Below are 25,213 nucleotides of genomic sequence, written 5' to 3' on the forward strand. Positions count from 1 at the left end.
CGTGTGCCAACACACACGCTGGCGTGAAGTGCACAGAGCAAGGTTCCCAGGCCTGGAATAGTTAGTTCAGCGTCCACGTTCACGTTGTTCCAATTTCTGCCAAAGGTGAATGTCATATCTGCACTTGTGCTTTACATGTTTAGCTCTGATCCTGTTTTACATCTTAGACCAGGGGTGTCCAAAATTGAGGAATGTAAGGTCTCAGAACCTCCAAATCTGAGGTCATGGTTCTCAGGCGGAAAAGGGTGGACTGCACCCTTCAGGTTGGGAGTGAGGTCTTGCCACAGGTGGAGGAGTTCAAGTATCACAATGAGGGAGTGTGAGATGGACAGGCGGATCGGCGCCGTGCCAGACCGTCGTGATTAAGAGAGCACTGAGCTCTTGATTTACCGGTCGATCTCGGTTCCCGCCCTTGCCTATGGCCGTGAGCTTTGGGTTGTGACTGAAAGACCAAATGAGTTCCTCCGCAGGGTGGCTGGACTCATCCTGAGAAATAGGGTTAGGAGCTCACTCATCCGGGTAGAACTCCTTCACTTGGAGAGGAGCCAGTTGAGGTGGCTCAGGGATCTAGTCCGAATGCATCCTGGGCACCTCCCTGGTGAAGTGTTCCCAGCCAGGAGGAGGCCCTGGGGCAGACGCAGGACACGCTGGCGGGATTATGTCTCACAGCTGGCCTGGGAACACCTCCATGTCCCCCCGATGGACCTGGAAGAGGTGGCCGGACAGTGGGAAGCCTGCTGGCCCACATGAATTTATTTTATTTTATATTCACATGAAAATGTTGTTCCTTTCTCTCCTCCATGAATAAATCTCCTGATGCCACCTTCTGCTCTGCTCATCAGGGGACCCCCTTCCGACCTCCATGGGAACGCAGCCCAGCCGCTTCCCTGACTACCTGGATGCCATTCCCGGTACGGACGTGGACCTGGGCACCCTGGAGGGTGAGAGCATGGCGGTGGAGGGGGAGGAGCTGATGCCCAGCCTGCAGGAGGCGCTCAGCTCGGACATCCTCAACGACATGGAGTCCGTGCTGGCAGCTACCAAGATCGACAAGGAGAGCTTTCTCACATGGTTATAGACACCCCCACACCCCCCAAAAAACCCAGAGCGCGGCGTTCCCTCCTCTTCCTCCACTCCCCTTCCCCTGACACGCTGAAGTGCGGCGAATGTGTGAAGGATTCCTCCGTGCTTTGATGAGACATTTCAGCTCTGTGGCAGTATTCTTCTCCTCACTCTTCATGTTGTCTGTGTCTTCAAGGCTGGCCCATGAGCAGACAGTAACAAAACAAAGCTTTTCACCCACAATCTCGGGCGTCTTCACCCCACTGCTGATGTCCCCCCATAGATGATGTTGGCGTCGTCGCTCCATCTTCGCCTCCGGGACACGCTAGCTTTATTTCTTAACGAGCCTGAGAAACCAAAAATGATGTATTTGACGCATTGAGAACAATACGGATTTGGAGTCATGGTATCAAGAGGCCCCCGCTAGGACGGGTGGGATTAGGTGGCAGTCAGGAGGGTCCTGGGGGGCCCACCACATCGCTGCTTGGCTGTGCCAGCAAGTCTAAGTTAAACTTTCTCTGTTAGATCAAGTGCCTTTGGCTTTTTTTTTTTTTTTTTTTTAAAGAACGTGAGCAACACGAACAAGTTTCTCATCCCGCCACACTTTCTCTTTCTCATCTTTTTCTATCATCAAAATGTATTTTGGATTTATAAACACATTTTAATGGGATGTAGGGATTTGTTAGCTTCTTTATATCACAGCTTCTAATTCATCTTTTATCTCTTCTACTATTTTACTTTTAGATAACACGTGTATGATAACGTTGATCAAATGCTTTTGTTTTGTAGTTTTTTTAATTGCATCACGTCACTTCACCAGATGAAGAAAATGAGCAGCGATCCACTTTTTTTTGACTCCGTGGCCCATTTGAAAGTTTGCAGCTTGCGTCTTCCCGCGACGTCACTAATATTCCAGAACGTGAACCAAACAAAGCCAACAATGCTACACACTAAGCTCCTGTCCACACGGGAACGCTCCTGGCAGTACACTGTGCCGGACCAGTAAATAGTTGCATCCAGACAGGAACGGATCACTGAGTGAAAAGGATGTAATACACAAGGCACACCTACATGTGGCGCTGGAAACAGACCCATCAGAACCATCCTTTTCACCCAGTGATCCCTCCCCAACTATTTACTAATCCCATACAATATGGACGCCATTTTTTCCCAACCCACCGTGTGGACAGGGCCGAAGATAAAACATCAGGAGAATGTCGACTGCAGTGAGTCATGTCAGTGGAAATATTCAGAAATGATGTCGGCTTCCGGTCACGTGATGGCACCGGGTGTGTGACGTCATTGTTTTTCGAAAGTAGCGGCTTGCTTGTCTACATGGCGGATACATATCGGATTTCCCCGCTCTGAAAAACAGCATTTCGGGGCACCCAGGACGCCGTTTCCGTCTGGATGAAAGGAAGGATGAAGCAGGGATGCTCCGATCAGGGTGTTATGCTGCCGATTCCGATTCCACAATCCATGAGTGAAATCGGCTGATACCGATCACTTGGATGAACGAAATGTTCCAGTTTATTTATGATGGCTGCAGTTGGCAAACCGGGTGTCTTCCACCGCTGAGAAAGGCTGCTCATCTCGTCTGATGAATTCAAATATTTTTCGGATTATTGGCTTATTCTGACTGTCACTCACGTACGGGCGAGTCTTGTCCAGCGTTTTAGCTGCGTTAGCTGCCGTTTGACTGATGATCACGCCGTGAGCCTCCAAATCTTGCCATACTCCGTCAAGTGTTTGTTCTTCAACTGCCGTAATTAATGCAAGCTTTTTGACGTGCTACCCCCACCACATATTTTTCATGGCATGTGTTGGTAGGTTCCACACGGCAGACATGTTTGTCTTTATTGTGGCACGTCTGCGCAGTGTGAAGGAAAGTGGGGGTGGGGGGGGGGCCACCCAAGACACTACATCGCATGCAGCGATTGCTACAGGCTGCAGCAGTACGAGGCACAGGTGATCGGTGTTGGCATCACGTGCTTTTTCACCGAAATGGGCCGATGGATCGGAGCATCCCTCTCTGAAAGGACAACATCTTTCCACTTGAAAACGTTCCCGTCTTCCTGAGACGTTTGAGGACAGCTTGGACGTGTTGAAGCAGGTTTGTGGACAGGCCAAGGTTGGACGCTTTGGAGTTTTTCTTTCTTTTTGTGAGGACGAATGAAGAAACAATCACTTGTTATCTCATCAGGACTTGTTGTGGCAGATTCCAAAGATCTTACTTTGTTTTTTATTTTCTTTAATCTGACTTCCAGTTTGACAGTCCAGAAAAGAAGGTGTGATTTCTTGTGTGATCAAAAGTATAAGCTAGTGAGGAACAAAGTGGTGATGGGTGGTGATACCAGGAGAGCGACATCTTCTTCTTCTTCTTGGATGAGGTTTTAAGGACGAGCGTTTAGAGCAGAAGTATGTGATTTGAAAAGACTTCATCATGGCGCAGATCTCTCACGGTTTTGTTATTTTGGAATGATGTTTACGCCACGTGACGTCGGCCCGCAGCGCGCCGTTGTGGTCGGAGGAGGTTTTGGCGAGATGATTTGAACGCTAACTTCAGTATCTTTTGGTAGCATTAACTTGATGGAACAGTTTTTTTTGTTTTTTTTTTAGTTATATTCTATATTGTTTGTGAGAAAGCTCCTTTTTAGATTGATGAGTAAATGATGTGTTGATGACTTTGAACAGTGTTGGTGACAAAAAAAAGAAGAGTGGTACACTACAGTGCTTGTATTGCACGGCTATGGCAATTAGGCATTTTTTGTCACAAAAAGCTGATTTTTATGCTTATTTAGCGGAGCACATTAGCTGTTGACCGTCATCGTAGCCGTAGAACTAATCACACCCAATTTTGTATTTAGTTTTCTAAATGCACATGGAATGAATTTATATTCAGCGATGATCTGTTCATTGTGTTTTTTTATAGATACGTGCATGTGTTTTAGAACCATACAATCTGTTACATTATATAAATATATATCCCTTCATATTAAAAAAACCTTTGAAATTGGCTTGAAATAAAGTATATACTTTGTGGTAAAACGTTGATTGTTTTGTTACACACTAATAATGTCAGTCACTTATTGCCAATGTTGATCTGAAATCGTTGAAGGTGGGCTGTATGCCCTCTGAATGAGTCGTAAACACACAGAAATCATGTACAAAAAAAAAAAAAAAAAAAGCCCAGCAATCACAGCCTTTACAGGCGAACCGTGTAGCTGGGAAACGAGGTTTACATTTTCGAAGGTGCACGTCACGATGTGCAGGAGAATTTGCAGGGGGAGGAGCGAGGTGGCATAGTGCACACGGGTTCCTCCATGCGAGAGCATAAGAGGCTTGACTGGGAACTAGTGATTTGTGATACCACTGATTTTGTTTCCGATCCGATACTGAGTAAAATTCAGGCTGGTGAAAATTCACCTCATGAGTCTGATCAATTTTAAAAAGTAGCGTATTTCATAAAGAATACAAGACATTTAATTAGTTTATTAATTGAATAATTACAATGTCTCTTTGCGGTAGACAATTCAATACTCAATTAGATACACGGGTTAAGATACGATTCAAAAACCATATATTGTTGGACAATATATACCTTGTTGGACAGTCCTTGAACACACCATCTAACCATCTCCCATGCTGCACAGATAGACTACTATACTGTATTTTTACCCTTTTTCTTTCACTTCATTTTTGCTCCCAAATGCTGATACTATGTGGGAATGCATAAAGGTACGATTTGATGACCTTATTGAGTGCTAATGTGCGCATTTGTTCTCTGAAAAACAAAGTCCAGGCTGGTATTGGTGGACGGTGGCTGTGTATTCATTTAGTGTTTTTCATTTGATGTTGTCCCTGTCTTACTTTTACAAAATACATAATAAATAAGATCAGTTAGATCGCTACAATGTACGTATGTTCTGCTCATGTGTTGAAAATCTTTCCCGGTGACTAGCTAGCGCTGCTAATGCTATTTACGTCCATTCTGGTCTTCAGTCATGCTAAGCTACGGAGCATGCGTGACAATCCTTTCGCCGGCAGCCCAGACTCTCACGTTGTTTAAAAGACAGACTGTCAAGCAGTTGCTTGTTTAGCGATACCCCGTGCATGTGTCTACAATCAATTCATCTCATGATTTATGGCTGATTCTTATTGAGAAGAATTGTAATCATTAATTGAACTAATTTATTTAGTTATTTTAAAGCCTGAAGTGCACTGAGGTAGCGGGATGATTTACAATTTAGCCAAACTAATATACAACAACAGAAAAAACAAGACAAAATCATATCAAATAACTCAATAAATAATAAATCATATCAAATAAATTTTGCTTTAAACATTAAAAAATAAAATAAAATAATAAAACCATTAAAAAATAAATAATTCATTATCGAGAATTAAGGATGTCCTGATCCACATTTTTTGGCATCCAATCAGATACCGATTTTTTTTCGTTAGTTTTTTCAATAACAATAATAACAAGTTTTTGTTACAAACATGAATTTGTGGGATTGAACATGGTGATGAAAATAGCTCTTCAAAGCATTAAAAATAATGCAACCAAAGTGTTGCTGAATTGACTTTACTACACAGCATGACCAACGATACTGTTTGGCTTTTGTAACAAACCGCTGTGAGCCAGCTCCCGTATCCAATAAAAGTCCATTCAGTAAAAGATCAAATTGGAAAAAATGGGCGTGCAAAATACTTCTAGGGTAGGACTAATCATTTGACATGGTTATAGATCAATTTGTGCTGTGATTTAGAATATATGACATTTTTTTAACAAACTCTCTTACGGCCCTATGAAATTTGTTCTTTCCGTTTGAATTTTTTAGAATTCAGTTTTTTATCTTTTCCACTTATTTGACCAGCATAGAGTGTGTGCTATCTGGGTTGGTCAATAAAATGCAAAAATCCTTACATTTATTGATGCACTACATCATTGGCCCATTTTGTCCAGTCACTGAGAAATGGATGTAGCTTAGCTAACTTTTTAATGGGATGGGAACCATCCCATCCATCCGTTTTCTATGCCGCTTATCCTAATTAGGGGGTATGCTGGAGCCTATCCCAGCTGACTTCCGGCAAGAGGCGAGGTGCACCCTGGGCTGGTCGCCAGCCAATCGCAGGGCACATATAGACAAACAATCATTCACACTCACATTCATACTTTTGGAGAAATTAGAGCTGCCATTTAAATTAACATGTATGTTTTTGGAAACCGGAGTACTCGGAGAAAACTCACTCACGCACTGGGAGAACATGCAAACTCCACACAGAGATGCCCGGGGTTGACTTGGAGGGTCGCCGCTTTCAGAAAAGGTGAGAATTTCAATGAAATACAATAAGATTTGGTTTTAAGTGATGATGTGACTTTTTGAAAAGAGCAATGTTAATAGTACTTAATACAAATACTTTAAAGTCCCCATTGTTAGCAGTTCATACCTGCAGAGTGGCTCATATTTGGTTACACTGGTGAAAGTTAATGATAATTAGGACGATATATCAAATGTGTATTTGTAACCTTAATGCTTAACGAACCAGTTTTGACACTTACCATCGTTGAGCCAAGTCATGATGAAATACGTGAACATATAGCGCACTCCAGTGGTAGCAGGAAACACAATTTAACCACTTCCGGGTTTAACGCAGACCAAATGGCGGATATAGCACATTAAAAAATACGTTTTTAAATATATTATTCATGATAAAGATGTATGATGTTTCACACACACACACACACATATACATATATGTATATTTATTTAAAACAATTGAAAGAGTGGCATTTGTTGTCTTATTAGCTATTGTGACAGTTACGTCACGTCAGTCTTTCCATAGCAATTTGAAGGGTAAAAAGTGCTATTTTCCATATTTTAGTTGACACCCTATTAAAGTATTAGAATTGTTAAATGGCTTTAAAATGAGATTTCATGACAAAAAAAAATAAGCTTTTGGAAATGCGCTAGCTCATCTGCACGCATATCCTGGAATAGTCACATGACTGTCACATGACACGCACATCATAAGCATAGCACACATTTGAACACATTTAAAGTCGTGGAATAGGAAAAGGAGATAAATAACTACGTTGGCAAAACAATTTCATCACTTTATTAAATGGATTATATTGTCTTGTTAATATCCCAATATTTTTTAAATATCACAAAAAAGTGACATTATTCAAAGTCATGAAAACTAGCTCAGATGAAAAAAAAAATTGTGGAGGAAAACAATATGAGGCTGGACAGTGAATACAACACCACAGCAGCGTGTTCACAGTGTGAGTTTGGTTTGGTTTGTGTTGATGTATGCATGATGTACATTACGGTACTCCTTTCACAGTAAACACAAAACTTGGACGTATACTTGGAAAACAAACTATGTGGACTTTAGCAAATGCAAATTGAACAATTATCAGCACATTTCAAACGCAAGTCACGTTGTTTATGTTTCAAGTGTGGTTTCCCAGAATCTCGTCCAGGTTGATATCTTTCATCCAGTCGTCGTTCCCCGAGCCCGACTTGAGCAGGGAATCTATGAAATCCGAGTCCGTGTTTATCCCCGGAACCATGTTGTCTCCCTCTGGGAGGAAGTCAAAGGTCACGTGGTTGGCGCGCCCGCCATGGTAGCTGCTAGAGGCGGCTTCTGGGAAGTTTCCCGCCGGCACCCGCTGTTCCGGAGAGGACTGATTCAGATTTGGTGTGGACGGGGAGCCAATCACTGGCTGGATGGGGGCCGAACCTGCGTCTCTTACAGACGGGTTCATTGAATGCATCCTGATGTCTGGTGCTACCTGGTTGGGAGGTCCAAGGGGTCTTTGCTGGTACTGATGCTTTGGCGGTTCCAGCTGAGCTTGGCATCTGAGTCCAGCAGTCCCGGGCTTGCTGGCTGAGCACCAGCCCATGTTGGTCATCATGCCCCCCAGCCCCTGCCCTGCCACCACCGAGGAATGAGGGTGTTGCCCACTCGCTACGTTATTCATCCCAAAGGAACTCCCTTGCGTGTTTGGACTCAGAAATCTGGGATTGTTTGGGGCGATTCGGCTCTGGTTGTTGTGCTGTGGGAATTGTCCGATGCAGGGGGCAGGATGACCCTCAAATCTGTGGTCTGACGGCGACAAGTTCATCTCACCCGGGAGGTGGCACGGTAGGTCCTTCTCAGCGCTGGAAGACTGGGACGAGTTTGGACCTGAACATATAGACAAGACTATATTAATCATAAACACATAGAAAAAATGCTTTACTTATGAAGATTTATATATATATATATATATATATATATATATATATATATATATATACACATATATATACACACATACATATATGTATATACTGTATATATACAGTATATATATATACATATATAGCAGCCGGTGTGACGCCACGGAGCTCTGTGGCAAACCTCCTGCACTTTTCAAACGCCGCGGCGCTGGTGTTTCAGGTGGCTGATAAGGTTTTTTGTGTGCTCCATGGGTTTTTTCCGCCCTCATCACGGCGCATTTTGTACAACGAGCACGCAAAATGTTTTCCTCGGAAAGTGAGCGTTTGTTCACAAGTGAGCTCAGGGGAAGTTAAAATCACAGCCAGGAGGAAAAAGGAGCACTTGATTTGCTCGCCCGCACAGTACGGATAATCTTGCCTTATTGGAGCGTTTTTTTTTTAATTCTGGGGGTTATCTGAGTTATTTTTAATGTTATCTGATTTATCGGTATGATGTCATAATTCCCTCATAGCGGCACGATAATTATCGTGCATCCTTGATATTTAAAGTGGTGTGAAAAAGTGTTTGCCCCCTTACTGATGTTTTTTTTTTTTGCATGTTTGTCACACGTTTTGGATCATCAAACAAATTTAAATATTAGTCAATGACAACACAACTGAACACAAAATGCAGTTTTTAAATGAAACTTTTTTTTATTAAAGGGAGAAAAGAAATCCCAACCTACATGGCCCTGTGTGAAAAAGTGATTGCCCCCCCACAACATAAAACATAAAACATAACTGAGATGAATTGACATCTATCAGTGTGCAAAAGGTTATAAATCCATTTCTAAAGCTTTGGGACTCCTGCGAACCACAGTGAGAGCCATTATCCACATATGGCGAAAACATGGAACTGTGGTGAACGTTCCCAGGAGTGGCCGTCCAACCAAAATGACCCCAAGAGCGCAGCGACGATTCATTCAAGAGGTCACAAAAGACCCCACAACAACATCCAAAGAACTGCAGGCCTCACTCGCCTCAGTTAAGGTCAGTGTTCATGACCATAAGAAATGTTTCTTAAAAAATGCTTATCAAATTACCAGAAAGCTGTCAAGTCTGCAAAGATGTCCAACCTTGTGTACAAAAACAGTCACAGACCTCAGATCAGTGCATCACTCTGCATCAGTGTGTGAAAAGTATTGTTCTTTTTTATTGACAAAATTTCCACCTGTCGACCTGTAGTCAATTATTGCACAGCGGCAGATCCAGCTGATGTTTTTGTGTGCGCAGCCGTACTCAAAGACTTTAAGGCCCTAGTATTGTCCGAGCTGCTCAAGACAGTGCAAAGTCTAAGAAGACCCACCGTAGATAGTCTCCCTGCCAAACCGCTGAAAAATGTGTTTCACACAGTTGGCCTTTTATCTTAATGTTGGTAAATCCTTCTCTCTCTTCTGGTCCACCTGGTCCACCTGGTCAAAGTGGTCTACGTCCAGCTGATATCTCATCTCAAGTCAAACAACAATGCTGAAAAAATTCTGTCTGGTTTTAAATCCTATCATAGTACAGAAACTGCACTGTAAAATGTTTTCATGAACACAACATTTCCTTCCATTGTTTTGCTGACAAAATATACCAAATATATCTACCCCTACCACCAAAAACTGATTCTTTCATTGCCTTAAAAAAGTGCCTCCAAGACGCAAAAGCCAGGATGTATATTGAATAAAAATATAAATATGTCCTTGACCAAAAATCACTCCATCCTCTTTACTAGGGTTATCCGATAACATTGGTCCGCCGATAATACAATATTTCATAAAAATGTGATATCGGTAGACATCGGTATCAGATTTTTTCCCAATAGTGAAAACCGAAAATGATGTACAGATGGACATTTTAATGTTCACATGGCCAGGATGACGCCACACTGTGTTGAGCGTATGTCGTGAATTCACGTTTTCCATGATAACAGAAGGTACCGAAGTCTTGAATCTCCTGCCGCTTGACGTTCATCTTAGCTATGGCATGGTGGCCTCGATATCAATGGGTAGACAGGGAATCACGCCAATGCCGGACGTCGCTCTCATGCCACGTAAAAATGTGCTTGAATAAGCAAACAGAGCTGCTTGAAAGGCAGCCATTCGTGGCGGCGGCGTTCATTCCTGGATGATACATACATAGATAGTAGATACTCTATTACTCTCCAAGAGAAATTCACATTTCCAGAAGCTCTGCAAAAATGGGCTCCCGCAAAAGATGACCTCATCAAAGCGCCTCTCAAGCGTGCAAACAAACGTGGGTGATTAGCAGCAAACTAGCTTGCTCCTTCCATCCTTCCTTTTCCTAGATATGCCGCCTATCCTCAGCAGGAATGCAACAATTCCCGGAAGTAAGCGGCGGTAAAATCTGCCGCTGTCTGTGTGCGCTCGATTAGGAGATTCTGTGGGGACGTTCGTGAAATGCTGCTTTTTCATATGATATCGGGTGTATTTATTTTAGGTAGATTACTTTTCCTCTTCACATCGTAGTGTCGACCACCTCCAGTCATTTGAATGCTTTACAATACAATACAATATAATGCTTTGAATGTTACATCCAACTTTCAGCCTTTCAAACTCATAGACCGGAGCTTTAGGACAAGATAAAAGGTATGTCGGGTATCAATTCACTTGAATATCTATCTGCAGATGGAATTTCATTCAAATGTGATGGTGTGATATATGTTCATTTTGGCCCGGAATGACTGTTTACGTGAAGTTTGTAGTGTGACGTGGAAACGAACACAGCGGCGGATTTGACAAGAATGCACATGGAGAGAGGGAGAGGTGGCCGTGACCACTTTTAGGCCACTCTCCGGGAACCCCACTGGCCGTCTAGACATTTCAGGTATCAACTTATTGCCACCCCTATGTGAGTCATGGTCTCACCTTGGCCCCTTCCTACATGAAAATTACGACACTGGACTTTTTGATGATCAAAAAAATGTAAATGGATACTCTGTTGACTTGTAAAGCAAATGTCACAGCATAAAAGCCTAATGGCGGGCCTTTCTCAGGTGATTTACAATGGTGTACGATGTTGGTTACAGCCACGTTGAGACGCTAATTGCTGATGCTCTATCTATTAGCTTCACAACAGTTATGTGTTCATTGCACCACAGGAGATATGTCATGTTACACATATCGGCATCGGCTGATATTGCTATCGGAAACTGAGAGTTTGACAATATCGGTTATCGGCAAAAAAGCCAACATCTTTACTGTTCTTTGGTATTACCATATAAGTTATTGTGTGGCGATATGGGGTAATAACTATAAAAGTAATCTTAATTCGCTAAATGTCCTGCAGAAAAGATCAGTTAGCATAGTCCATAACGCAGCGTCTAGAGAACATACAAATCCTCTCTTACTAAAGTCACAAATATTAACATTTGCTAATCTAGTACATTTTCAAAAATCTAAAATTATGCATACAGCAAACAATAACCCGCTACCCAAAAATGCCATACAATACTTTTCAACAAGAGAGGGGAAATATGATCTTTGTTTGGTAGCAATGCTAACTAGACGTAATACATGAACGCTATGTAGCTATGGTGACTGACATGTTACCCGTACTCAGGTAATGTACACAACTACTGAGGAATTATGTGTACTTATCTTTATTGCCATACTGAAGGGAATTATGACAGCAACTACTTTGTTTACCTGTAATCTTTGAAAATGTGAATGTGCAATACTAATCATTCATGTTTCCAATAGTATTTCAGAGTTTACCGTTAGACTTGATATATGTTATATGTTCTATAGAAAGAGGTAGATCATTTTGACTTGTATCTTGCATGCTGAGTAGTGCGTGCACCCCTGATGTACTGTACATGTATAACGTACTTTGATTTTTTTTTTATAAGTATAGTAAATACACAAATAGAGTATATTCTATATTTATAGTAGGAGGTAGATCTTTAGGACTTGGCCATTTTATAAGTAGCTCCCATTACAAATCAAAACTGCATTTTCAGCACTAAAAACACACCTTTATTCACTGGCTTTTAAGACAGGCTAATTTGGGCATTTGTATCTATCTATTTTATTTTGTTTTCATCTTTTTATATTCTATTAAATGTTTTCATTCTTCTTCTACTTGTTCTTCTTCTTTGAATTTTATTTGAATACTTGTTACATGTTGCCAATTTTGGCTATTTTATTAAGATAAGAAAACGGCCTGCATGTCGGAGTTTGCGCTTTTGACCAACGCTACAGTTTAAAAGCATATGAGACACAGTGCTTTGGCCCGAGATTCTGGAAGAATGAACATACTGTGTATTGGTCCGTTCATCCACTTTTGAATGACGTCGCCGCATTTGCTGTCACGTAACCATAATAACTGAAGTCATTATACCCGTAAACTGCCGCTGGCAGGTCCGTATCCGGACCGAGGTCCGCCATTTAGTGATGGCTGATATAGCCACACACACACACACACACACACACACACACACACACACACACACACACACACACGCACCTTTCTTGTCAGAAATGGATCTCACCTGGGAAGATGTTCCCACCCACCACACTTCTTTTATAATCCGGTGGCGGCCTGGTGAGATGACGACTGAACTGATCCTGTGGGTTGTCTTTGTCCTGAAAGGTGACATTTGAATGAATGCACGTACTTACACACGACACTTATAGCGCTTTTTTCACACGTGCACATTTTTAAATACCAATATTACAATTATGATTTATTATTTTGTAAAAAACAACAACTTTTTTCTAACATCCTTGAGTACCTAATAAACGTAATTATTATGTTAATTTAATTGAAAGATACATTATATATTATATTTTTTATGACATAATACACTTCAATGTCTGTGTAAAACGAACAACTAATAATTATATATTATATATCTATATATGTATGTAAATAATATATAATAATAATAATAATAATAATAATAATAATTATATAAAAAGCAATATTATGATTGTATATTTTTGTTAATTTTTGTGTGTGTATTTAAGTACCCAGAAAGGTGTTATAAAAATGAGACATATTAGTTTAGTAAATGAACTTTCGAGCGCTGTCGCACGCTGTCCATACACACGAATGCTTCTTCTTCATTGGTGCCCGCCGGCTTCTTCTTCATCGGTGTTATGCGTCCATGTTTCAGGTCGGCGGGCTGGTCCATCACCGAGAGCAGGAATAAAAATTTTTAAAAATGAACGACTTCGGGAGCATCCCAATGTTTGTCCCGGTTACATCGGTGCTCGATGGCCAACCCAAGAATTAATACAATAAATTAATGTATCTATTCATTAATTAGCTGCGGATTAATTTCAACAAACTGAATAGTAAAAACTAAGTCAAACACGTATGTATACATTTGTACAACATTACAAACAACGTACAATAATGAAATTAAAGTAAATGAAAATGCTTCTGCCATGCCAACGCTACAGGGAGTCCGTCACCGTAGCACAGCTGTAGCCAATAAAGAAAGAAAAGAACATACTGCGGTGGTGACGCCTCGCTGTTGTTGTTGGCTAAGTTGTCTCTGCATGGCGGGAGATTTGGCGGTGCCTTTCAGCGGGTGGTTGGGCACTAGGGGGCGCAGCTGGCCAACGCTTCCATTAGCAGGCATCCTGGGCCCAGGAGGGGTACCCTAAAAGATGAAGACAGGCTTTATGGTTTGACTTTCCCAATTTTTCAACACATTTAGGTGCAATGAACACATTTTGCCACGAGAAGGAGACATTCTACAGGACATTTCCGTGAAAGCAATGCTAATAGCTGCTCCCCTCTGCAGATAAAAAGCTTTTTTTTCTTTTTTCTTTTTTTAGAATGAGGTCCCCTCCTCATTTGCTAATTGGCTATAAAGAAAGTGGGAAAAATCCCTGAGACAGCAAGAAAAATGTGACTACCTCCGTTTATGGAGCACACTTGCTGTTTGGCATCTACCAGAAGACACATATGGTTCCTGACGCTTTCACACGTATTCAAAAGCTGTAGTCAGCAGCATGAAAATGTTGCACTGATTAAAAAAGACGAAACATTTGTGTGTATGACTTGTGGAGGGTTAATGTTGAAAGGTCATTGTTGTAAGAGGAGTCACTAAATGCTGTTAAGGTTTGTACAACTGAGTAATCCTGATGTGTCATTAAGCTCTTTTCCATGTTTCCTCCCCCCTTTTTTCCACAAATGAAGACCACATGTGGCATGAGTGGGAGCCCAGTGAAGGCGCTGATCCGGCCCGGCCTTGCCCGCTCTCACACTGCACTTCCTCCACACTAGACGTCGTCCCCTGGGAGCGCCCCTGCATCTGGACTTGGCCTCAGCTCGCTTTCCCAGGAAACAAGCGCTCCCTTCAAAGCCCCCTGCCACAGCCACCAGGCGGGTCTCGGCCCGCTCCCTCCCCTCATAGGGCCCCCGAATTTGATGCTAATTGAGGGATGTGTTGTCATGAGTTCGTCCACAAACAATCTAAATCCAAAGAAAACAATCTGGAGATGATGTCATTGCTTGATAGAATGAATTCCTAAGCACAAGCATGAATTATGATTTCTGTAAAACCCATTAATCCTAACCCACTAACCCTAAACAGCTAACCCTAACCCTACCTAGAAATCACTAACCCAACCCGAAACCTGAACTCTAACCCTAATTTGAAACCCTAGTTTCAAACCCTGATCTTACTTTGAAACTCTAACCCTAGATTGAAGCCCTAATTTGAAACTGTTACTGTATCTTACTTTGCAACCCCAACCCTAATTTAAAGTTTGAAACCCTAATGTTACTTTGAAACGCTAACCCTAGTTTGAAACCCTTGTTTTACTTTGAAACCCTAATCTTACTTTGAAATCCCAACCCTAGTTTGAAACCCTAATCTTACTTTGCAACCCCAATTTGAAGCCCTAATCTTACTTTGCAAGCCCAGTCTTACTTTGCAACCCCAATTTGAAGCCCTAATCTTACTTTGAAACCCTAATCTTAATTTGAAATCCCAACCCTGGTTTGAAACCCAAATCTTACTTTGAAATCCCAACCCTAGTTTCTCTTACTTTGAAACCCTAGTTTTAAATGACTAACCCAACCCAAAACCTCAGCCCTTGTTTAAAAAGGCAGTTTTACTTTGAGGTTGGGTTTATCCATGTCACAACAAGGTTAGGACTTGCGGGTTAAACCCCAGCCTGAAAACTGCACTGTGTCATACTGAAAGTCGTTTCCAAAATTGTGGTTAGCGTTGGTACGTTCAGCCACTTCTCTTGCTCACGCTTGCTCACATGATGTCTTGACAAAGGCAGCAGCAGATACAGTAAAGCATTTCAACCCCCCCTCCCCGCACATCACAATAATTCAAGTGATTCAACCTGGGGCAGCAGGCTAAGCAGATTACTGTCATTTCCTACCGCTTGTCCCTCGCAGCTAACAACTTCCAATTAGCAATTCCTGCTGAGCATATCAGCGTCCTGACAGGCGACCGCCATGGCGAATGCGGCAATGAGACGACTTGCATGTTAATCTACCATGCGCTGGCAATCTGTGTCATCGTCAGGAACACTGACAGGACATATTCAAGAGAGACACTAAGAAAAGTGCTGGTCCAATGACAGCCAGGGCAAACAAAGAGCATTGTTGTTGCACACAGGACTTCCCATCTTCCAGTAAATGATGACATATCGCATCCTGATGATGCACTTAGGAATGGCACCCTCACCTGGTGTTGGTGGGCCAACTTGAAGGGCAGCACTCCGCCATGTAGGAGTGTCGTGGAGGTGGACATCTGCTGATTCTGGAAGTGGAGTGGCTGACGGTTCTGGGCGTCGGGAGGTGAAACCTGCTGGTTGGACGTCTTGTTGCCTGAGCTGGCCACTAAGGGCATCATGTGGCCTGAGGAGGGTGTGGATTTGGGGCTGAAGGGCAGCCCGGGTTTGGCGGCGAGTGCCTTCATCTCCATGTGATGGCCGTTGGACTTGAAAAGGCCGTTGTTGACACCTTTGCTCTGCGGAGGGAGCCTCGGCCTGGTCCCTTTGTCTTGGGGGAAGGTGCTGGTGGAGGAGTGGGTGCTCATGGTGGGCGCCCAACTTGCCAGTCCTGCGGGCAGTGTGTGGTGGTGATGGTGGTGGAGTAGCAAGCTGGGCTGGTGCTGGTTGGCCGCCATCTGCTTCAGCTGCTCCGCATGGGAGATCTCGGGCCAGCAGGGCATGGACCTGGGGGGGCCCGCCTGAGTGTTGACCTTCTGCGCGGTGGTGGTGGAAGCAGTGCAAGAAGTGGTCATTGTAAACGACGGGCCCGCTGAGGCCGGCCGGAGCTGCGGAGAGCCACTGTGGACCTGACCGTAATCTGGAGAGTGCTCCATCTTGATGGTCTTCTCCAGGGGGGAGCACAGGCTGGCTGCTGCTCCCGCTGAGCTGGGTCGTCCTGGGTCCAAACCAAAAGTGTCATCCTGCTTCAGCATCTTCTCAAACTCCAGGTCGTTGAGAGGCGGCACCGACTTGGTCAGCTCGTCAAAAAGATCCTGGAGCTCCGGGTCGATCTGACCTTCCTCTTTGAAATCAAAAATCATCTCGGCGTGGGAACGGCCGCACGACTGGACCTCAACGGGTTCTTTCTTCATTTCCTTCAAGGTCATGCTGAAGACGTCTGAGGTCACGTCGTGTGGCATCATGTAGTTCTTCCTCTGCACCGCCATGGCCGAGGAGGCTTGCAAAGAGTGGGCGTGGCCTAAGTTGTGGTTGCACGGGGCTCGACCCATTCCAGCATCAACACGGACACGCTTGAAATCAGAAGTGGAGAAAGCGCAGGCGGTCTGCTTGGGCACATGTCCCTCCATCTTCCTCCGCAAAGACCCTTGAAGCTGCAAAACACAACAAGAAACACTCAGACTCCACAGAATCCATCTTCCTTAGGCTCCATCTTCCTAAGACTCCATCTTCCTTAGGCTCCATCTTCCTAAGACTTCATCTTACTTAGACCCCATCTTCCTAAGACTCCATCTTCCTAAGACTCCATCTTACTTAGACCCCATCTTCCTAAGACCCCATCTTCCTAAGACTCCATCTTCCTAAGACTGCATCTTACTTAGACCCCATCTTCCTAAGACTTCATCTTCCTAAGACCCAACCTTCCTAAGACTACATCTTCCTAAGATCACATATTCCTAGACTCAATTTTATAGAGATTACATCTTCCTAAGATGCCATCTTACTTATACAACATCTTCCTAAAACTCCATCTTCCTTAGACTCAATCTTACTTAGACTTCATCTTCCTAAGACCACATCTTCCTAAAACACCATCATCCTTAGACTCCATATTACCTAGACCCCATCTTCCTAAGACTCCATCTTCCTAAGACCACATGTTCCGAGACTCCATCTTACCTAAATTCCATCTTCCAAAGACTCCATCTGACTTATACTTCATCTTCTTAAGACCACATCTTCTTAAGACCACATCTTACTTATACTTCATCTTCCTAAGACTTCATCTTACTTCGACCCCATCTTCCTAAGACGCAACCTTCCTGAGACTACATGTTCCGAGACTCCATCTTACCTAGATTCCATCTTCCAAAGACTCCATCTGACTTAGACTTCATCTTCTTAAGACCACATCTTCTTAAGACCACATCTTACTTATACTTCATCTTCCTAAGACTTCATCTTACTTCGACCCCATCTTCCTAAGACCCAACCTTCCTGAGACTACATTTTCCTAAGATCACATATTCCTAGACTCCATTTTACAGAGATTACATCTTCCTAAGACACCATCTTACTTATACAACATCTTCCTAAAACTCCATCTTCCTTAGACTCAATCTTACTTAGACTTCATCTTCCTAAGACCACATCTTCCTAAGACACCATCATCCTTAGACTCCATATTACCTAGACCCCATCTTCCTAAGACTCCATCTTCCTAAGACCACATCTTCCTAAGACACCATCATCCTTAGACTCCATATTATCTAGACCCCATCTTACTTAGACTTCATCTTACTTAGACTTCATCTTCTTAAGACCACATCTTCTTAAGACCACATCTTACTTATACTTCATCTTCCTAAAATTCCATCTTTCCAAGACTCCATCTTCCCAAGACCACGTCTTCCTAAGACCACATCTTCCTAAGACTACATCTTCCGAAGACACTGTCTGACTTAGAATTCATCTTCCTAAGACCACATCCTCTTAAGACGTCATCTTACTTATACTCCATCTTCCCAGGACTCCATTTTACTTAGACGTCATCTCCTAAAACCACATTTTCCTAAAGCCACATCTTCCTAAGACGCCAACTTACTTAGACTTGACCCTCCTAAGACTCCATCTTCCTAAGACTCCATCTTACGCACACATGATGCTCCTAAAACGGCATCCTGCAGTGTTTAGAACTTATTAGATATTTTCATTATTTATTAGTGCTGCTCTGCAAGTTCCGTTTTGTGTGTCCAAATGGAGTAAAGCCTGAAGACTGACACCAGCTTAACAAACTTCATTTTCAAAAATCCAACATGATTTGTGCGTAAGGGATACGTTAGCGTTTAAATGAATCCAATCTTCCAATGCGCTCCAAGGCCTGTCTCTGCTCTACTCTTGACCCAATTTACTCACATCTATTTTAGTTCATTTATCATAATTCTGCTTCTGCCTGCGTGGATCCTTCTTGCCACAGCAAAACCTCTAAAGTCGCCTCTGAGGCTGTATCATATGCCTCTCAAGTCACAACACACAACACAAAAAATTCTAACTAAATAATAATCTACACATGCATATGCATCTACACGGGATTTTTAATCGCATTAAAAATATGTCATAAATATAGAAAATTCACTGTATTTACTGTTAAACTATCAATACCAACCTGTCAATAAGAAAATAGAAATATATAATAAAAATATTTAATATGAGTGTAAATATTGTATACCATTAATATATTAAAAATAATGTATGTATGCACATATTTTAAAATTAGTAATCATATTAAAATTGATTATAATATAGTATAAACAAAAATTCCATTTTACTGTTGCAAGTAATTCTTTTTTTTTTAAAAAGCTTTGTTATATTTAGCTAAGAATAACTTGAAACCGTCATTTGAAACCCTAATCTTACTCTGCAACCCTAACCCTAGATTGAAACCAGAGTTTGAAATGACTAACCCAATCCAAAACCCCTACGCTAGTTTGAGACCCCAATCTGACTTTGACACCCCAACCCTAGTTTGAAATGACCCAGAACCCAAGCCGTAGGAATATTTAGGAATTAGTTAGGAATCCGTTAGGAATATCAAACTGGGGTTAGGTTAGGGTTTTGGCTTGGGTTTGTCATTTCAGACTGGCCAAGCAACGAAGCTCCAATTCAAATTCTCGTATTCGCGTATTGGATGCAGTTTGCGACGTGGACTCATGCATCCAAGACAATGGAACGTCTTCTGGGTCAAAAACACTTGCAGGACTTTTTTCTGTGATGGGAATTTTACCAGCTGAGATATGGGAAGGCGAATATAAAAAATAGAAAGACGTCAAGGAAACGGTGTTTCTGTAATAATCACCACACGCCTTTGCTGAAAAGATGCAGGTACAGGATGTTTAAACACTGCATTTGCACTTCTAACGTTTATTTTGGTCATGATTTCTGTTGGGTGTTGCTATGCGTCACATTTGGTGACATATCTGCTGTTTAGGTGCGGTCGGCGTTCACCCTTGCCTCGTTCAGGACAAAGTCCACGGTTTACCGCGACCGCCTGTTTGGTCCAGTCGTGGGTTCACACTTAACCAAAAGAATCACACTAGCAGAGCAAACAGACTGTTTGTTTCAACCGGACCCAAAATGATAAGTGTGGCCACACCCACAGTGCCAATCAATCACACGACAAGAGATGGTTTTGAATTGATTTCACAACATCTTTCGTATTTGGACATGAATCATTTTTACCAAGCAAGAACACATTCAGCTGCAAAGCTCCCATTTCAAATGCAATTTCTAACACATGCAAGAGGGTTATTTTTGATGTATTCTGGGCGCCGTGGATGGGCTCAGACGATAACGAAGGAAGCCGATACTGTCGGCGCACCGCAGGGGGAGCACAAGGGGGCCTTTGTCTGCCTGGCTCATTTGCATACATTAAAAACCTTCCTCCACTGCATTTCTCCTGGCATGAACACTCATTTACAGCAACGGCACTAATCACACCCAAAAGTGGATCCTTGCCTCTTTTCCACATTTCCAGCTGCTGATATTTCCCGCCATAGCAAGACAGTTCACGCAAGTGGGAGTCTATAAAGTGCTCATGCGTGGTGGTGTCATGGCATCAAATGTTATCTGATCAAATGTGCTCGCGTAGAAGGCATCACGCGCTTGGTTTTTTTTCCACTGTGGGAACAACTTTTGAGTCATTCCCAGCAGCTGGCACACGTTACATGAAGATGAGTCACCACCCCCACCGGCTCGTGGAGCCGCGGCTCTGTTTGCGCTCTTAACAGTTGTTTGGAGCCACATCCGCACTTTTTAATCAAGGTGCAAGGTGACGCACCAGCAAGCACAGAAATCATCATCATCATCTTCTTCTACCGACTCAGCACAGCCGGAGAAACTACTGGAACGGCAGAAAACTATGAAATATCCTCTGAAAAGCCAGCAAATAAAGCACCCGCCGTGGTGTGGTGCTTCTGCTCCTCAAGCGATGCTCACAAAAGGCTGAAAATGCATCAAAACGTGCACCCCTGCTGTGCAACAACAAATACAACACATGGTGGTGCAGTTATTAAACCCCATAATTGGGACTGACTTGGGATTTCTCACACAGTTCTACATATGCCTGCTGTAACTTTAGGGCAGGGGGGTCCAAACGCTTTCCCAGTGAGGGCCACACAGTGAAAAATGAAAGGAGGCCCCTTTGATATTTTGCAAAGCAACACATACAACACATATGCTAACAAGTTATATTCATTTCATCTCAGCTTTGTCATACAGGTGAAAAAACAGATGACTAATATCAACTTTGCTTCCCCCCGCCCCATTTTTGCTGCTTTTTATTTTTAATTTCCAAAAATGTTGACGTTCTTCTCAAATAATCTTAGTAAAATTTTCTTTCCGTAATATTATGACTTTATTGCCATATTATAACTTTTTGCTCAAACTAATTTTCCAAAAAAGTACGACTTTATTTTGTTTTTGTGTCAAAACTCCAGTGAGTCATTTTTTAAATCATATAATATAACATGATGAAAGTGGAACATATGTATTTGAAATAAATAACAAAAAACAACTATATTATTCAAATAAATTTTAAAAAAGTACTTGTCAATGCAGTCTACTGTGGCTAATCCTGCAACTCAAGTCACAACATTAATGCTTTCTTAGTAAAAACAAAGCAAAATGCAAATAAATGCAATCAAGTGACTCGAGACGGTCACAACATAAATAATAAAAAAACTCGTAATTATTTCATAGTAGAAAACAAACTTGTGTTTGCGGGTCATGTGATTGTTCTTAGCAACTGAGACGTTGTTAGGTGGTTGTTGCTTTATAGCACTCATCCTCCACTCCTGTCTCCTTCTCAGTCACATCTCCACATTTGGTGATGATGATCTGTGTGTGTTGTGTTTCACGGCTTTAAAGTAAGGACCATTTTGCAACGCCCACTGATGACGTGCAGGTTCCGAGTGAAAAAAGACGAGAGGCACGTTTAAAGTATTCTTGCACCCAGCGCGGATCAACCGTCAATCGCCATTCTCAACACACACAAAACGTTCCGGCCTTCAAAATAGAGCGCTTTTTGTCACATTTGTCTAATTGTGTAAACAAATATAACGCGATTGGAATGACATCTGTGACTACATCTTCCTTAAGCACAAGCACGGGCATTTGAAGATTTTGTAGCAATAAGTGCTGAGACATCCCATTAAAAAGTTAGCTAAGCTACATCCATTTCTCAATGACTGGACAAAATGGGCCAATGATGTATTGCAGCAATAAACGTAAGGATTTTTGCATTTTATTCACCAACCCAAAATAGCATACACTCTGTGCTGGTAAAGTAAGTGGAAAAGGTAAAAAACAGAATTCTAAAGAAATTAAACAGAAAAAACAGAATTTGGGAAAAAATAAAACGGATTTCATAGGGCCCTTAAGAGGGTTTGTTAAAAAAATATCATATATTCTCAATCACACCACAAATTGATCTACCTGTAATACCATGATTAGTCTGACCCTAAAAGTATTTTGCACGGCCATTTTCCAATTTGATCTTTTATTGGATCTTTTATTGGATTAGGGAGCTGACTCATCGAGGTTTGTTACAAAAGCCAAACAGTATCGTTGGTCATGCTGTGTAATAAAAAATATTTTGGTTGCATTATTTTTAACACTTTGAGGAGCTATTTTCATGACCATATTCAATCCCACAAATTTATGTTTGTCACAAAAGCTTATTATTATTGAAAAAACAAACAAACGATCGGTACCGGATGGGAAAAGATGTGGATCGGGACATCCCTCGTGACAGGTCCTCACCAGGGATTGGAACACCAATATAAATGAAATCTCCAATATGAAACGCTCTTAATGTACTAAATAATCATCAAACTTACTTATTTGTTCATGCGATGCACACAGAGAATGACCAACTTTCCTTTCCTGTCGCGCCGTGAGGCGTTAAGGCACACATGTTACTGTGAGTGTTAGGCGCTAATTGTTTTACATTGTTATTCACGTACCCCGGTATACACCTTTAGCGGCCATTTTAATTGATAATGACATGAAAAATGTGTGTTGTTTGTCAGAAAACAGAAAAAACAAACATCTCGTGTTCAAAAAACAAAACATGTCAGGTTGTTTCGGTGTAAAAAGAAAGTGACATCGCCACCTACTGGCCTGGCATGCACATTACAGATGTTTCCAGGTATTTTTCCAGGGTTGTTCTGACAATGTGGTCTTCCTGTGCACTGTTTCTAGTGTCTTGGTGTGCAGGCTTTTCCTGGTGGTGGTGGTGGGAGACAAGGCAGGCATGAATAATGCAGGAGTGCATGTGTGGCAAAAAGCCATCCAGAGTACAAGGCTGCCTCACAAGTCCAAAATAGAGCGCTCTGTCTACAATTACCACTTTGTGCCAGTGAGATTTGGATCCCATCTTGGTAAGCTCAAACACAGTATATATTATAAAGATGAAACATATAGCTCCTGTCAATCATCAGATAATCCTGCAAGCAGTGTCCTCCTAGCCGGCCTCCAATCCTCAGGATAGATCTGCAATCTGAAAATAGATTTTTTTTGATGAACATTTAATGAGCCTAGAAGCTGTGAATGCTTCCTGCAGCGCGTTCGTTCACTCTCTACACTCAAGTCCAGCTGTCTTTTATTCATTTTATACGTCCACATTTACCTTCAACACCCACGTGCTACAAATCGTCTGCTTTTGTGCCAGCCTGCGACTCGCTCAGGGAGCGCAATTTCACAGGGAATGAATTCAAATTGATCATTTGAAAACAGACCGCTCGCTGTTCGGCGCCACTTCCTGTTGGGGCGGGAGTGGCGGCCGTGGCCCAAAGCTGATGTGTCAGGCCGAGCAGTTGTGGCTGACGTTTAGCACATCTGGAGAGGCTCCAGGTGAGCCTCCATGCGGATACGACACCTGCGCTTCCAGGTGGCGTCTGTCGCAGCCCACGCCAGCTCGCTTGCTGTCACCCAAGCCCAGAAATATCTTGCTTGGTTCCTCCGAGGGGTGCACGATAATTATGGGGGAATTATGATGTCATACCGATAATTCTGATAACATTCAAAATAGCTCCAACAACCGGCAATTTTAAAAAAAGCTCCAATGAGGCGAGATTACCCGTACTGTGCTCGCTTGTAAACATTCACTTCCCAAGGAAGACATTTTGCATGCTGGTTGTACCAAATGCTCTGTGGTGAGGAGAAAAAACCCCATCGAGCACACAAAAAGCCTTTTCAGCCACCTGAAACACGACCGCCACGGCATTTGAAAAGTGCAAAAGGCTTGCGAGAGACCTTCTTGGCGTCACATCGGCTGCTCTGAGCGTGTGCCCGAATACAGTGCACCTTGCTGGGCCACAGCATGTGGCTCCCTTTGCTCTATACTCTGGTTCTCCTGATAGTAGTGATGCGGTAGTAGTAATATGATATTTGATTAGGACTGATTAGGATATAAAACAAGTTATCGGTATCATCATCAGTTTTGAGAAGCAGAAAGTTATCGGTGTGGATATCGGTAAAAATAAAAATATTTTGTGCATCTCTAGAATAATTCTGGAGATTATTTAAGAAGAAGGTTGGAAAGCAAATATGGAAAAAAAAAAAAAAAAAAGATCAAAGATTGAAGGCCCTGTCACACCTTGACGGTTTTGCCAGCGCATGCCCGACGTGATCATTTTGATGGCATACGTTGAACTGCCGAAGTGTTTTTCAATTTTGGGCATATACATAGCGTATTCATAACGACTTCGACGTATACATGACGTATTAGTAACTTATATAGAACGTTTCTATAACTTATAGACAACTTATACCATTGAATACGTAGCGTGTTGCCGGCGTTCACAACTTATGCCCAACACCAGTCTAACTTATGCAAACCGTGCGGCAGCGTATGGCCGACGATGACGTGCCGTAGCCTATAAAAAGGCTGCCGCTTGATGACTCAAATCATAACCTCACTAGACATCGCAGTGTCAACATCACCATCATGTCGGAGAAAATTTAGAAGACCGCTGCCAAGAAGTATCAGGGCAGTGACGGAGGGATCCATCACCACCCACAGCCTCCCCCTCCCACTCTCACTCTGATGGCGATGACGCGGGTTCTAACGCCTCTCAGGCATCATCAATGGTATCGGAAGCTGCTTCCCCAGTTGCCTCCATCTCCACTCAGCCAACCCTTGCCAAGAAGAGAGCCAAGAAGACA

The 25,213-nt window shown here is 42.5% G+C and overlaps 2 protein-coding genes across 4 annotated transcripts in view; one reads left to right on the forward strand and one right to left on the reverse strand.

Moving 5' to 3' along the window:
* yap1 (Yes1 associated transcriptional regulator) overlaps positions 1 to 3,889 on the forward strand; it is a 45,893-nt gene extending 42,004 nt beyond the window's left edge. For both annotated transcript variants that reach the window (XM_054795161.1, XM_054795162.1), the window contains one exon: positions 843 to 3,889. In XM_054795161.1, the coding sequence (XP_054651136.1) occupies positions 843 to 1,078 (236 nt within the window). In that variant the 3' untranslated portion in view covers positions 1,079 to 3,889. The remainder of the gene's footprint in view (positions 1 to 842) is intronic.
* A 3,269-nt stretch (positions 3,890 to 7,158) lies between these two features.
* Positions 7,159 to 25,213, reverse strand: part of zmp:0000001236 (mastermind-like protein 2) — a 52,878-nt gene continuing 34,823 nt past the window's right edge. For both annotated transcript variants that reach the window (XM_054795156.1, XM_054795157.1), the window contains exons 2-5: positions 16,003 to 17,142; positions 13,801 to 13,950; positions 12,832 to 12,925; positions 7,159 to 8,262 (exon numbers count right to left, since the gene is read on the reverse strand). In XM_054795156.1, coding sequence (XP_054651131.1) covers positions 7,526 to 8,262; positions 12,832 to 12,925; positions 13,801 to 13,950; positions 16,003 to 17,142 — 2,121 coding nt within the window. In that variant the 3' untranslated portion in view covers positions 7,159 to 7,525. The remainder of the gene's footprint in view (positions 8,263 to 12,831; positions 12,926 to 13,800; positions 13,951 to 16,002; positions 17,143 to 25,213) is intronic.

Source organism: Dunckerocampus dactyliophorus, chromosome 12 (genome assembly GCF_027744805.1).
Source record: "Dunckerocampus dactyliophorus isolate RoL2022-P2 chromosome 12, RoL_Ddac_1.1, whole genome shotgun sequence".
NCBI lineage: Eukaryota > Metazoa > Chordata > Actinopteri > Syngnathiformes > Syngnathidae > Dunckerocampus > Dunckerocampus dactyliophorus.